This window comes from Nerophis ophidion, linkage group LG15, assembly GCF_033978795.1.
Source record: "Nerophis ophidion isolate RoL-2023_Sa linkage group LG15, RoL_Noph_v1.0, whole genome shotgun sequence".
Taxonomy (NCBI): Eukaryota; Metazoa; Chordata; class Actinopteri; order Syngnathiformes; family Syngnathidae; genus Nerophis; species Nerophis ophidion.
In genome coordinates this window covers 14,184,002-14,197,949 of record NC_084625.1, presented here as the reverse complement: position 1 = coordinate 14,197,949, position 13,948 = coordinate 14,184,002, and the positions used below count along the sequence as shown (strand labels likewise).

The 13,948-nt window shown below is 39.0% G+C and overlaps 1 protein-coding gene across 1 annotated transcript in view; it reads right to left on the bottom strand.

The window, feature by feature from the left end:
• The window catches only part of LOC133569299 (cadherin-12-like), a 343,124-nt gene that overhangs the window by 253,189 nt on the left and 75,987 nt on the right, over positions 1-13,948 (bottom strand). Inside the window, exon 2 of the mRNA XM_061921526.1 lies at positions 9,033-9,461. Coding sequence (XP_061777510.1) covers positions 9,033-9,287 — 255 coding nt within the window. The 5' untranslated portion in view covers positions 9,288-9,461. The remainder of the gene's footprint in view (positions 1-9,032; positions 9,462-13,948) is intronic.

The following is a 13,948-nucleotide window of genomic DNA, read 5'->3' as shown; positions in this document are numbered from 1 at the left end:
TGGAGTGCTAATCAGGCATATTTGGTCACTGCATGACTGCAAGCTAATCCGATGCTAACATGCTATTTATTGAATTGAATTATATTTGTATAGCGCTTTTCTCCCAGTGACTCAAAGCGCTTTTACATAGTGAAACCCAATATCTAAGTTACATGTAAACCAGTGTGGGTGGCACTGGGAGAAGGTGTCTTGCCCAAGGACACAACGGCAGTGACTAGAATGGTGGAAGTGGGGATCGAACCTGGAACCCTCAAGTTGCTACCAACCAAGCCCTACCGCCCTACATACATACAGCTATTTATTATAGCTGTATGTACATAATGCATCATTACGCCGCGTATTTTAGGTATATTTGAGCTCATTTTATTTGTAGTTTCCATTTCCTTCAACTTGAACACACACATCTTTACTTTTGGCCATTCTAAGCCAGTCATTTCCAGGGGTTATCTCACCCTCTGAGTAGTAGTTTTCCAATTTTTGTAAAATATTTTAGAATAAACGTTACATTTTAACATTTCTGTCAACATAGATTTGCATCAGCCCGCGACACACAGTCATTTTGATAGTAGGCTAATATAGACACTTATATCATGTGTTGCCTTCATTATAACACTTACAGTATATCCGGCTTTACATTTTTTGGGGCTCCCGACAGATTTTTTTTTTTTTATTATTTTTGGTCCAATATGGCTCTTTCAACATTTTGGGTTGCCAAACCCTTTCTAAGGCTGATCTGAACTCTTCAAATTGCGAAAAGGGTAAACTTTTCTTCAGAGTTCCACTAGAGGTTATCTAGAAGGGCGAAAGAGTGCAAGATATTGACGGAAGACGACGAGAAAAACGCACAAGTTTGCAGTGATCACTTCGTTAAAAGTTTGTTTGATGTCATGATCCACCGCCCGGATCATACATAGTTTTTGTTCTTGAGTCCTTTTTGTGTGTTTTCTGATTAGTTTGGACTAATCCGATCCGTAGTTTGTTCGGTTACCATGGTTTCTTATTTGCTCTACCTGCTCTACTTTTGTCACGTACCTGTGTTCTGATTGTTACTTCAGTATTTAAGCCTACCTTCGACCTCAGTTCTTTCTTGATTCGTTGTTTGCTTCATGCAACACTCACGTTGGCCCTTCTAAGTCTTGGAATCTTTGCTAAGTTACGCCTTAGCTTCTCGTGCGCTCGGCACGTCAGTTTGGACTTCTTGGACTCTATGCTAAGTATTAGCGTAGCTTACCGTGCGTTCGGCACGCATTTTCTTTGCCTGTTTTGCAGCAGTGTTATTTTATTTTTGTATTAAATCAAGTCTTACCTGCAATTCCTGCCTGTCTTTGTCCTTGTGCATCTTGGGGTGACTCTACATGCATACAAAATGCGTTTCCGACAAGACAGTTTGATATACTTTTAACGTTTATCATTTCCAATTAAAGTTTTATCTTGATGTTATTCATATTTCTGGAAACACATTTTTTTGCTCTTCATATCTCATAAACAGTGTTTGTATTAACTGCATTATTTAATAACGCCGTTACTTTTACTAGTAACGAGTAATTTATTTAATTTCCGGTCTGTTACGACGCCATTACCGATAGCTTGATGTAACGTGGCTCGCTACTTTCGGTGGGGTTTCATTTATGTCAGGGGTGTCAAACTCAAATACAAAGTGGGCCAAAATTTTAAACTGAGCAAAGCCGCGGGCCAAGGTTGAACAAATTAACCTTTTAATAGGGACCCAAACAAGTTTTGCATTGAATATTGAATGAGCAAGGCTTGTATAACTTTATAGTGACATGCAAAATCAATTTTCAAATATTGTAGCATCCCGGAAGAGTTATTGCTGCAAGGGGTTCTGGGTATTTTTTATTTTGTGTTTATGTTGGGTTACAGTGTGGATGTTCTCCCTAAATGTGGTTGTCATTGTTGTTTGGAGTGGGTTCACAGTGTGGCGCATATTTGTAACAGTGTTAAAGTTGTTTATACGGCCACCCTCAGTGTGACCTGTATGGCGGTTGACCAAGTATGCCTTGCATTCACTTGTTTGTGTGTAAAGTCCGCATATAGTATGTGACTGGGCCGACATAATGTTTGTATGGAGAAAAAGCGGACGGGACGACAGTTTGTAGACGACGTTGAATGCAATGCCTTTAAGGCACGTCCCCAATGATGTTGTTTGGGTGGAAATCGAGAGAAATCCCGGAGAATGGTTGCCCCGGGTGATTTTCGGCAAGGGCACTGAAATTCGTGAGTTTCCCGGGAAAATCGGGAGGGTTGGTAAGTATGAGTATTAGCGGTGAATGCGGTGTTATAATACCAGCGGGCCAGCTCTAATGTTATTTTGATATTGCCTCAAGGGCCAAATTAAATTACACGGTGGGCCAAATTTGGCCCGCGGGCCAGAGTTTGACACCCATGATTTATGTCAACAAGTTCAATGCAGGAAATATTTTTTTTTACTCATGAAAGCCACATGCAGCGTCGCGGTGAAATTCCTTTCATGTCAAATAGGAAGCGGCGACATCACACTGCGACACGGTCAGATAACAACATGCACACACGTGCATGGCGGGAATAATAAACAACAAATCAAATTAATTGAAGTGACAAACCTGCCCTCCAAACAATACACCGTTTGTTGATAAGACGATATGACAGCCATGGAAGCACATTAGTATGGCAGAAAGAACATGATACTATAAATAAATACATATAAATAGGACAAAGGGGTAGGAATAAATAAGCTCTGCTTCTTCCTACTCCTTTTCGGACGTGGTGTAATGAGACAACTGGAATGGTGTGATGCATTACATTGTATCGTATACATTATCAAAATAAACTCAAACTGACTTGAACTGAACGTTCAATATGAGGTAACAGATCACTAGGTTCCGACACACAACCACAGCCCCGTTGAAAACCCTCGATGACGTCGCTTAGCAACAGGCCCCGCCTTTTAAAAAGCACAGACACACGCACACTGTGTTCTATATCAGTGGTTCTTAACCTGCGTTCGATCGAACCCTAGGGGTTCAGCGGAGCCTCAGGCGAACAAGACACCCCCCGACTCATCGTGTAAATAAGAAAAATTATCTCGATTGGCGTATTATGAATACGGCAACAGCAGAAGTCACACACATGTGTTGGTTTTGATCTTTGAACAAGGTGATGTTCATGCACGGTTAAAAAAAAACATAACTTCGTCTTGAATTTGAAAAAAAAACATTTTATTTTTCACTAAAGAAGGGTTCGGGGAATGCGCATATGAAACTGGTGGGGTTCTGTACCTCCAACAAGGTTAAGAACCACTGCTCTATATGAAACATCTTTAAACTGCAAATACCAGATATATATATATTTATTTTTTTAACTAACGCAATAATTATTTTCCCTATTAATTTATTATATTTAAGAGTTATTCCTATAGTAACGAGTAACTAGAACGTATTACTTTTTAAAAAGTAATTTTCAAAACACTGTTCGTAAAAAACCAAATCGGCGAGTCTTGAAAAAAATAAAATAAAATGTGGTAAGCTTTCACCAAAGGCAACAATCGTAAATTAAGCTTTCTGTGAAGACTAACACTATGAGGTGGTTTGTTTTTCCGAGGCAAAGGACAGTTGGCATGAGCAAGGTGTGAATGAAGGTACGTCTTTTTTTATACACTAACAAACTACAAAAAAGGCTAACAAAAGGCGCGCACAATGGCGGTACAAAACTAGACTATGAAAACAAACAAAGCACAAAGGCAGAACTAAACAAACCAAAAACTTACGTGGCATGGACAGAATGATTAAATAGCAGGGCATGGCATGAAGGGAGTTGAGGTAAAGTCGCCAGGCTGACCACCTGGCAACAACAGGTTTAAATAATGGCCATGATAAGTGCAAACGAGTGTGATACATGAGGACAAGGTGAAAACTCATGAGTTGCTATGGTAAGAAGACAAACAAAGAAGTGCAGGAACAGGAGCTGAATGTCCAAAAAACAAAACCGAACATGAACAAAACATGATCCCATAGACGTGACACTTTCAGCACATACACGATGTTGACATCTGTAGTTATATTTGGATGAAGACGGCGCCTGCAACAACAACAAGGCAACAAACACGGCTGTAGATGCAAAGTTAAATCATGATGTGCTACCTTACCGAAACAAAAACGATGCATATTTAGGGTTTGATACAATTTTTTTGGACCCAGCTACACACAAAGAAGTTGTAGACCTCCATGCTTTTCCAAGTTTTCATCTGTTTTGTCGTGTAGAATGACATCTGGAGCACAATGGTTCTATATTTCTAGAAACGTGACCGATGGATAATCCTTGATATCCATCCATCCATCCATCCATCCATGTTCTACCGCCTGTCCCTTTCAGGGTTGTGGGGGGAGCTCCAGCCTATCTCAGCTGCATTTACTCAACTATTTTTTATTTTTCATTGCATTCCATTGCATAGTTTGCATTTTTTGTATTTGCTTTTAGTGGTAAGATCCAGGCCTTTTGTGTACTGTGATAGTTTGGTGTACAGTAGCCTTGTTGGTTTGGTGGCCCACTACGTTGTTTACTTTCATTCAAAAGTCACATGACTGGATACAAGCTATGATATAGGCTTCTATAATGTACATCATTGGCACTTCTGATTATGTCTGTGAATGTTCTCATTTATTTCAGGTCATAGTAATAGATCACAACAGGACTGTTTGGTTTGTCTGAGAAGACGCTTTGCCGTCCATCCAAGTAGGCTTCATCAGTTCATGATCGAAAACTTAGATTGGTCTGATCTAGTTATAGACTTAGATTGGTCAGATCTACTCTGAGACTAGATGTGACCAATCTAAGCCTACTCTGATGAGCAGCAAAACCTCTCCTAAGACAAACCAAACAGTCCAGTTGCGATCTATTACTATGACCTGGATGTTCTGATCCAGTCATAGACTTAGATTGGTCAGATCTAGTCATAGACTTAGATTGGTCAGACGTAGTTTGAAATAAAAGTAAATAAGACTCAGACTAGATCTGACCAATCTAAGTCTATGACGAGAAGAGGTCTTGCCGCTCGTCAAAGTTGGTTCATCAGTTCATGCTCATAGACTTAGATTGGTCTGATATAGTGATTTAGTCATAGACTTAGATTGGTCAGATCTAAACTCAGACTTATTACATTTATTTCAGATCTAGTCTGAAATGAAAGTAATACGTCTCAGACTAGATCTGATCGATCTAAGTCTATGGCGAGAAGAGGTTTCACAGCATGTCAAAGTAGGCTTCATCAGTTTGTGCTCACAGACGTAGATTCGTCTGATCTAGTGGTTTAGTCATAAGACGTTGATTGGTCAGATCTAGTCTGAGACTTATTACTTTGATTTCAGATATAGTCTGAAATGAAAGTAACAAGTCTCAGACTAGATCTGACCAATCTAAGTCTATCACGAGAAGAGGTTTCACAGCATGTCAAAGTAGGCTTCATCAGTTCGTGCTCACAGACGTAGATTGGTCTGATCTAGTGATTTAGTCAAAGACTTAAATTGTTTAGATCTAGTGTCAGACGTATTACTTTTATTTCAGATCTAGTCTGAAATGAAAGTAACAAGTCTCAGACTAGATCTGACCAATCTAAGTCTATCACGAGAAGAGGTTTCACAGCATGTCAAAGTAGGCTTCATCAGTTTGTGCTCATAGACTTAGATTGGTCTGATCTAGTGATTTAGTCGTATACTTAGATTGTTTAGATCTAGTGTCAGACTTATTACTTTTATTTCAGATCTAGTCTGAAATGAAAGTCATATGAGATTTATTTTTTTTAATTCAAATCTAGTCTGAAATGAAAGTTACAAGTCTCGGACTAAATCTAACCAATCTAAGTATCACGAGAAGAGGTTTTGCAGCAAAGTAGGTTAATCAGTTCATGCTCATAGACTTAGATTGGTCTGATCTAGTGATTTAGTCATAGACTTAGATTGTTTAGATCCAGTGTCAGACTTATTACTTTTATTTCAGATCTAGTCTGAAATGAAAGTCATATGAGATGTATTTTTTTTATTTCAGATCTAGTCTGAAATGAAATTTACCCGTCTCAGACTAAATCTGACCAATCTAAGTATCACGAAAGAGGTTTTGCAGCAAAGTAGGTTAATCAGTTCGTGCTCATAGACTTAGATTGGTCTGATCTAGTGATTTAGTCATAAGACCTTGATTGGTCAGATCTAGTCCGAGATTTATTAATTTGATTTCAGATCTAGTCTGAAATGAAAGTAACAAGTCTCAGACTAAATCAGACCAATCTAAGTCTATGACGAGAAGAGGTATCACAGCATGTCAAAGTAGGCTTCATCAGTTTATGCTCACAGACGTAGATTGGTCTGATCTAGTGATTTAGTCATAGACTTAGATTGTTTAGATCTAGTGTCAGACTTATTACTTTTATTTCAGATCTAGTCTGAACTGAAAGTCATATGAGACATATTTTTTTTATTTCAGATTTAGTCTGAAATGAAAGTTACAACTCTCAGACTAAATCTGACCAATCTAAGTATCACGAGAAGAGGTTTTGCAGCAAAGTAGATTAATCAGTTCGTGCTCATAGACTTAGATTGGTCTGATCTAGTGATTTAGTCATAAGACTTTAATTGGTCAGATCTAGTCTGAGACTAACTACTTTGATTTCAGATCTAGTCTGAAATGAAAGTAACAAGTCTCCGACTAAATCAGACCAATCTAAGTCTATCACGAGAAACGGTTTTGACGCTCGTCAAAGAAGGTTCATCAGTTCGTGCTCATAGACTTTGATTGGTCTGATTTAGTGATTTAGTCATGGACTTAGATTGGTCGGATCTAGTCTGAGACTTATTACTTTCATTTCAGATCTATTCTGAAATGAAACTAATTAGTCTCAGACTAGATCTGACCAATCTAAGTCAATGACAAGAAGAGGTTTCACCACTCGTCAAAGTAGGTTCATCAGTTTGTGGTCACTGACGTAGATTGGTCTGATCTAGTCATTTAGTTATAGACTTAGATTGGTCAGATCCAGTCTGAGACTTATTACTTTTATTTTAGGTCTAGTCTGAAATGACAGTAATAAGTCTCAGGCTAGATCTGACCAATCTAAGTCTATGACGAGAAGAGGTTTCGCAGCATGTCAAAGTAGGCTTCATCAGTTCATGCTCATAGCCTTAGATTGGTCTGATCTCGTCACAGACTTAGATTGGTCGGATCTAGTCTGAAACGTATTCCTTTTATTTCAGACTAGATCTGACCAGATTGGTCAGGTCTAGTCTGAGACGTATTACTTTTATTTCAGACAAGATGTGACTAATCTAAGTCAATGACTAGATATGACCAATCTAAGTCTAGAAGCACGAACTGATGAACCTATTTTGACGAGCGGAGACACCTCTTCTCATCATAGACTTAGATTGGTCAGATCTCGTCTGAGACTTACTTCTTTTATTTCAGACTACATTTGACCAAATTTAAGATTATTACTAAATCTGACCAATCTAAGTCTATGACTAGATCAGACCAATCTAAGTCTATTAGCATGAACTCATTAAGCCTACTTGGATGAGCGGTGAAACCTCTTCTAAGACAAACAAAACAGTCCAGTTGCAATCAATTAAAAGACCTGATATCCCTTCTGATTAGTTTTTGTGGCACTAAATCGGCCATGTACAATGTATTGTTGGCCGTTTATATTTTGTAACTTTACTGTAGTGTAAATAAAAATAATTTCAAATGTTTTATATGTTCTATAGCAGGGGTTTCAGACACACGGCCCTCACCTTAATATGAAAGTTTAATGTTAGTGCGGCCCTCAAGTTTTATATGAATGGCGCTTGACAGCGTTTTGTGCGGAGCTGCAGTAATCTACCAATCCCGGTGTGGTATGTGGCTCTCGAGGTCCGAACATTGACGTCACATCCGAGATGCAAGCAAAGAAACGTTTTGCCGCTTTTCCACTAAACCCGCACGCGTTCTTCCTCCCTCCATCCCTCGCTCGCCCGCCTGCTCGCTCTCTCTGTCACTTTGTGTGTCCCTATCGCTCCCTCCCCTGGCGCCGCTGTAAACAGTCCGGGCCGGAGAGACGAGTGGAACCGGTAGCTTCCGAAGCACTCCGCCGAAGGACCGAGCGACAGTACAAAACTGTGGTGCACCGGACCACAGTTTTGATACTCCGACAGAGAGTCACTGGGCGAATCTGACGTGTAACACGTTAGTCGTGATGTTAGCCCGTTCGGGGCTAATTGTGTTACTGTAACTGTAAAATCTCCCCCAGCCCGCCTGTTGGCTCAGGACAGAAACAATTTTTGTTATTTGGGTCCATGTTGGCCCTGCGATGAGTTGGCGACTTGTCCAGGGTGTACCCCGCCTTCCGCCCGATTGTAGCTGAGATAGGCGCCAGTGCCCCCCGTGACCCCAAAAGGTAATAAGCGGTAGAAAATGGATGGATGGATGGATGGGTCCAAAATGGCTCTTTCAAGGTTCTGGGTTGCCTACCCCTGCATTAGTGGAAAAGCGGCAAATGAGTGAAAGCGACATAAATGTTGCCATGGAGATGAGAGTTTTCTTACGTGCCTGGCTGCAGTCGCACCTGTCCGTCAGTAATAACAGTCCCCGATAACCTGGACCAATTCAAACCGTTATTAGTTTTCTTTATTGTTTAATTTGCATTGACACACATTACTTAAATGTCATTATGTTCATTTATATGTTGATTCTATTTTGTGTTGAAAATAGAAATAGACATTTAGAAAGGTTTTTTTCGAGAAATCTTTTCTTGCGGCCCAGCCTCACCCAGACTCTGCATCCAGTGGCCCCCAGGCAAATTGAGTTTGAGACCCCTGTTCTATAACATCTGTTTCCTCTTCATCCACCGTGTTTGAAGGTAGCAGAAAGACTGCATAAGTTGTTATTTTTCAGACAAGGCAAGCGCAAGAATAGCTTTGAATGTAGCCACCTTGATTTCCGACCTGGAAACTGGAACGCTTACATCTCGACCGTGACGTCAATCCCGAAAAAGAAGCAAAAAGAAGGTTGTTTACCTTGCCGACGTACTGCGGGTCGGACCCCATGTACTCCTCCAGCACAAAGAACTGGTTCCACACCCATCCCCGCTTGACCCGCTGGAACCCAGCCGGCCCATTCCTCACGGGGCCCGCTGAGCCCCTGGCGTGAGACCTCCCTGCCGTCCTGCCCATTCCCGCCAGCGCCGACGAGGGCGGCCGCGGATGTGACGAGGCCGAGCCCTCCTCCAGGTGAAACCAAAGGAACAGCAGCAGGCAGTTCCTTGCTAGCATTGGCGTGCTGGTCTGTGCGGGTCGGGTCTCAAGAGGGGCAGTCGAGGCTATGGCGGCGAGGGATGAGCCACGGTGACGGCACTTTTTGGCGAGAGGGCGGGGGCGGCCGGGGGGGGATCTGCCCCGGGTTTTCCTGCGTCTGTCAGGAAGGAGGTCCCTTCAGGACGTCATTACCTGAAACAGAAATCCAATATTTATTACTTTTATAACGGGTTGTCCCCATTTAATTTAGATATCTGATATCGTGACATGAAAAAAACAGCATTGGATGATATCGACTTGCATCTAAAACGTACGATACAAGATTTCCTGCCAGTTAATCGAGTAAACACACTCGATTGTTTTTTTTCTTCTATTTTAATAAAATAATTGACAACATGGAAGGCAATAAGGTACTAGGAGACAGCAGCTACGTAGCAGCTCAGCACAAAATAGCACACAAGCTAGACCAGGGGTCACCAACGCAGTGCCCGCGGGCACCAGGTAGCCCGTAAGGACCAGATGTGTCGCCCGCTGGCCTGTTCTAAAAATAGCTCAAGTAGCAGCACTTGCCAGTGAGCTGCCTCTTTTTTTAAAATTGTATTTATTTACTAGCAAGCTGGTCTCGCTTTGCTCGACATTTTTAATTCTAAGACAGACAGAACTCAAATAGAATTTGAAAATCCCAAAAAATATTTTAAAGACTTGGTCTTCACTTGTTTAAATAAATTCATTTATTTTTTTACTTTGCTTCTTATAACTTTCAGTAAGACCATTTTAGAGAAAAAATACAACCTTAAAAATGATTTTAAGATTTTTAAACACATATACCTTTTTACATTTTAAATTCCTTCCTCTTCTTTCCTGACAATTTAAATCAATGTTCAAGTAAATGTATTGTTTTTATTGTAAAGAATAATAAATACATTTTGATTTAATTCTTCATTTTAGCTTCTGTTTTTTCGCCGAAGAATATTTGTGAATTCTTTCTTCAAATTTATGATTAAAATTCAAAAAAATATTCTGGCAGATCTACAAAATCTGTAGAATCAAATTTAAATCTTATTAAAAAGTCTTCTGAATTTCTTTTACATGTTTTGTTCTGGAAAATCTTGAAGAAATAATGATTTGTCTTTGTTAGAAATATAGCTTGGTCCAATTTGTTATATATTCTAACAAAGTGCAGATTGGATTTTAACCTATTTAAAACATGTCATCAAAATTCTAAAATTAATCTTAATCCAGAAAAATTACTAATGATGTACCATAAATTATTATTTTAAATTTTATTTCAAAAATATTCGAATTAGCTATTTTTTCTCTTCATATTTTTCAGTTGAATTTTGAATTGTAAAGAGTCGAAATTGAAGATAAACTATGTTCTAAAATTTAATTTTTTTTTTTTTTGTGTTTTCTCCTCTTTTAAACCGTTCAATTAAGTGTTTTTTTCATCATTTATTCTCTACAAAAAACCTTCCGTAAAAGCAAAACAAATGAAATACCCATTTTTTTTATATATATTTAGATTTGTTTTTTAAAGGTAAATTGAGCAAATTGGCTATTTCTGGCAATTTATTTAAGTGTGTATCAAACTGGTAGCCCTTCACATTAATGAGTACCCAAGAAGTAGCTATTGGTTTCAAAAAGGTTGGTGACCCCTGAGCTAGACATACCTAAGTATCCTTAGTTAAACAATATTGCATTCTGAAAAAAAGCACATTCGCCAATATAAACAAAATAGTTATAGTTGCATTGTAAAAGTACAAAGCAAGATTGAAGCGTATTAAAAATAAGAATTATTGTGGCCCCAAGATTTCACCAAAAATCAATTACCACTCCACTTGACTTAAAGACAGCATAAATACATCCCATTCTGACATCGTATTGGATTCATATAAGTATGAACCAATAATCTAATTGATCAAGACACCCTTACTTTGTCAGCATAATTCTAGCAAGGCTTTACTCAGTTGGTAGAGGTTGAGGTAATAGTTCTACCTGTACCTAAAACCGAAAAATCTGTTTTCCGACTGGAAAAAGACAAACAGAACTGATGAATACTTCATTAGACTTTGACAATATGGTTCGAGTGAGAAAGTCATTTCTCAATACCGAGTTCTACAAACTGAAGATGAAACAGTGTACATTTTTCTGCCATTAGAGCATCATTTGATAATGTAGTTCTCGGTACTATGGCATGGAAGTTGCTAGGCAACAAACAAAAAAGGTTAAGATGGAATGTCATGAAAACATAGAAGGGAAATCAACCGGGTATTATTGCTATAACTGGCAAATTTGAACAATATCTTTATTATTGTAAATTCCGGACTAAAAGCCGATAATTTTTCCTACACTTTGATGCCTGCGGCTTATAAAATGGAGCAGCTAATTTATGGATTTTTCTTTGCTGGCCGCTGTAATAAAAATGATTTTATTAAAAAAATAGATATTTGTGATACGGCGCCATATTTTGGACAAGTTTGCTCATTGCAATTTACAGTGTTTTTGTTTTTGTTTTTTATTCAACCAAAGTCTTGTTTATGTCAAGACGAGGACTGTGGTGTGGATTGTTTTCCCGTGGTGCAAAGCGATTGGAGCGGACACGGCGTGAAGGTAAAGACATCTTTTAATTCTACTATAAAAAGGAACAAACAAAAGGCACGCACAAGGCGGAGAACAAACTTGGCTATGAAAACAAAACTATTTCTATAACGTAAACTATGGACATGAAAACAAAACTTTAAATCTATGGCGTTAATAACGATAACTTACTTTGACCGAGATATTGGCATGGATCATCGGCATAGACAGCAAGGGTGTGAAGAGGGTGATACAGGGTGATGTCGCCAGGCTGACTGCCTGGCAACTACAAGCTTAAACAGTGACGTGGTGATTGGCAACAGGTGCATGAGTCCAAGTGATTCAGGTGTGTGACATAGGGACAGGTGAGTCTTTAACTAATCTAACATAAAAATACCCATAGCAAGGGTGTGAAGAGGATGATAGAGGGTGATGTCGCCAGGCTGACTGCCTGGCAAAGACAGGCTTAAAAAGTGAGGTGGTGATTGGCAACAGGTGCATGAGTCCAAGTGAATCAGGTGCGTGACATGGGGACAGGTGAAAACGGGTTGGCATGGAAACAAAATAACGGGATGGCATGAAAACAAAACAATGGAGTGAAAAAAGAGGAACTAATGGAGTCTTGAAGTAATCTAACATAACTAAACAAAAAATGATCATAAAGACATGAAAGTTTAATCTTCTCGACGTCCACAGCATGAGTTAAAATGATTTTTAACTCATCATTTCAAGCAAGGTTTGGAAGTTTTACAACATAACTAAAACTGTTTATATTTATTAAATATTGTATATTGAATACAAATATATTGTATATCGCATATTTGTATGTGCTATCCCAATGTAATTACGCTAGCATTTTTAGCATTATTTAGTATGCTAACACTTTTACCAGTGTGTGTTAGTATCATTAACTTTACAACGGCATTCTTTTTGGATTGTTTCAGTTTCACAAGTTCCTCCGTAAATTCGCCAAAACGTCACCGCAGAGTTACTGAGTGTTTTTAGGTGATTAGAAAACGAGCTCCAGCAGCGAGTGGGTCCATAATGATGACCTGTGTTTTGTTTTAACGCCCGTTTTACTGCCTTGTTACAGGCACCGTTTGGAAACAATTAAGGTATGTAAATAAACATGTACAGAATATTTCTGTGTAAATAACAAATTTTATAATGTATATATCTGCGACTTGTAGTCAGGTGCGGCTAATACATGGAAAAAATTCTACGGTGTGCTCTATATTCCTTAAAGTACGGTATATTGATGCGTTTATTTGTTCGCAATATTTACATACAATTTTTGTTTCATCTCTAATACAAAACATTATCTTTCAGAATGTATTCACCGTGGTTACTGCCGAACCTAGATCTTTGCAGTCTGGCGAAAAATGCGCCTTGATTCACTCGCAAACATAAAGAACGTGTAATCCGACTTGCAGACATGCAATTTAAACAAGTGTAATCTGTTCTTTCTGCCACTGTCTGCTCTGTTTGCATCTTTGTGCCGCACGTCGGAAGTTACAGCGAGGCTTTGACCAAGAGAGGCCGGGACGCCGCCTGTCACATCCTTGTCACGCCGCCGCCTTATTGAGTCGCGGCAGATAAAAGTGGACGTCCGGAGTAAAACCCTCCGACGGGACGGCTTAAACTCTGCGACGACACACAATGGAATTTATGTCTATTTTAGGCACCTTAGGGGATCAAACATGTACGTTGTGCTCGTTTGTCATGTTTTGATTCTCAACAAGTCAATCACTTTCGAGACAAACTCTGTGAAACTTGGCTGGAATTTTTTCCTTTTTTAAATTTTTACAACATGTTTGATCCCTTTATTGCAAGATACGTTCCGCATAGAAGATCCACACATGCCTACATTGATTACTAGGAATTGGCATCTCTGCCTATTACGATACACATCTCCAGTCACAAGCTACGATCCAATATTGTTTAAATGATTTTCAAGGTAAAAGTTGATTTTCAAGGAAAAAAAAATATTTTCAATGAAAAAAATCATTTTCAAGGTAAAAGTTGATTTTCCAGGGAAAAAAATGATTTTCAGTGAAAGAAAAGATTTTCAAGGTAAAAGTTGATTTTCAAGAAAAAAAAAT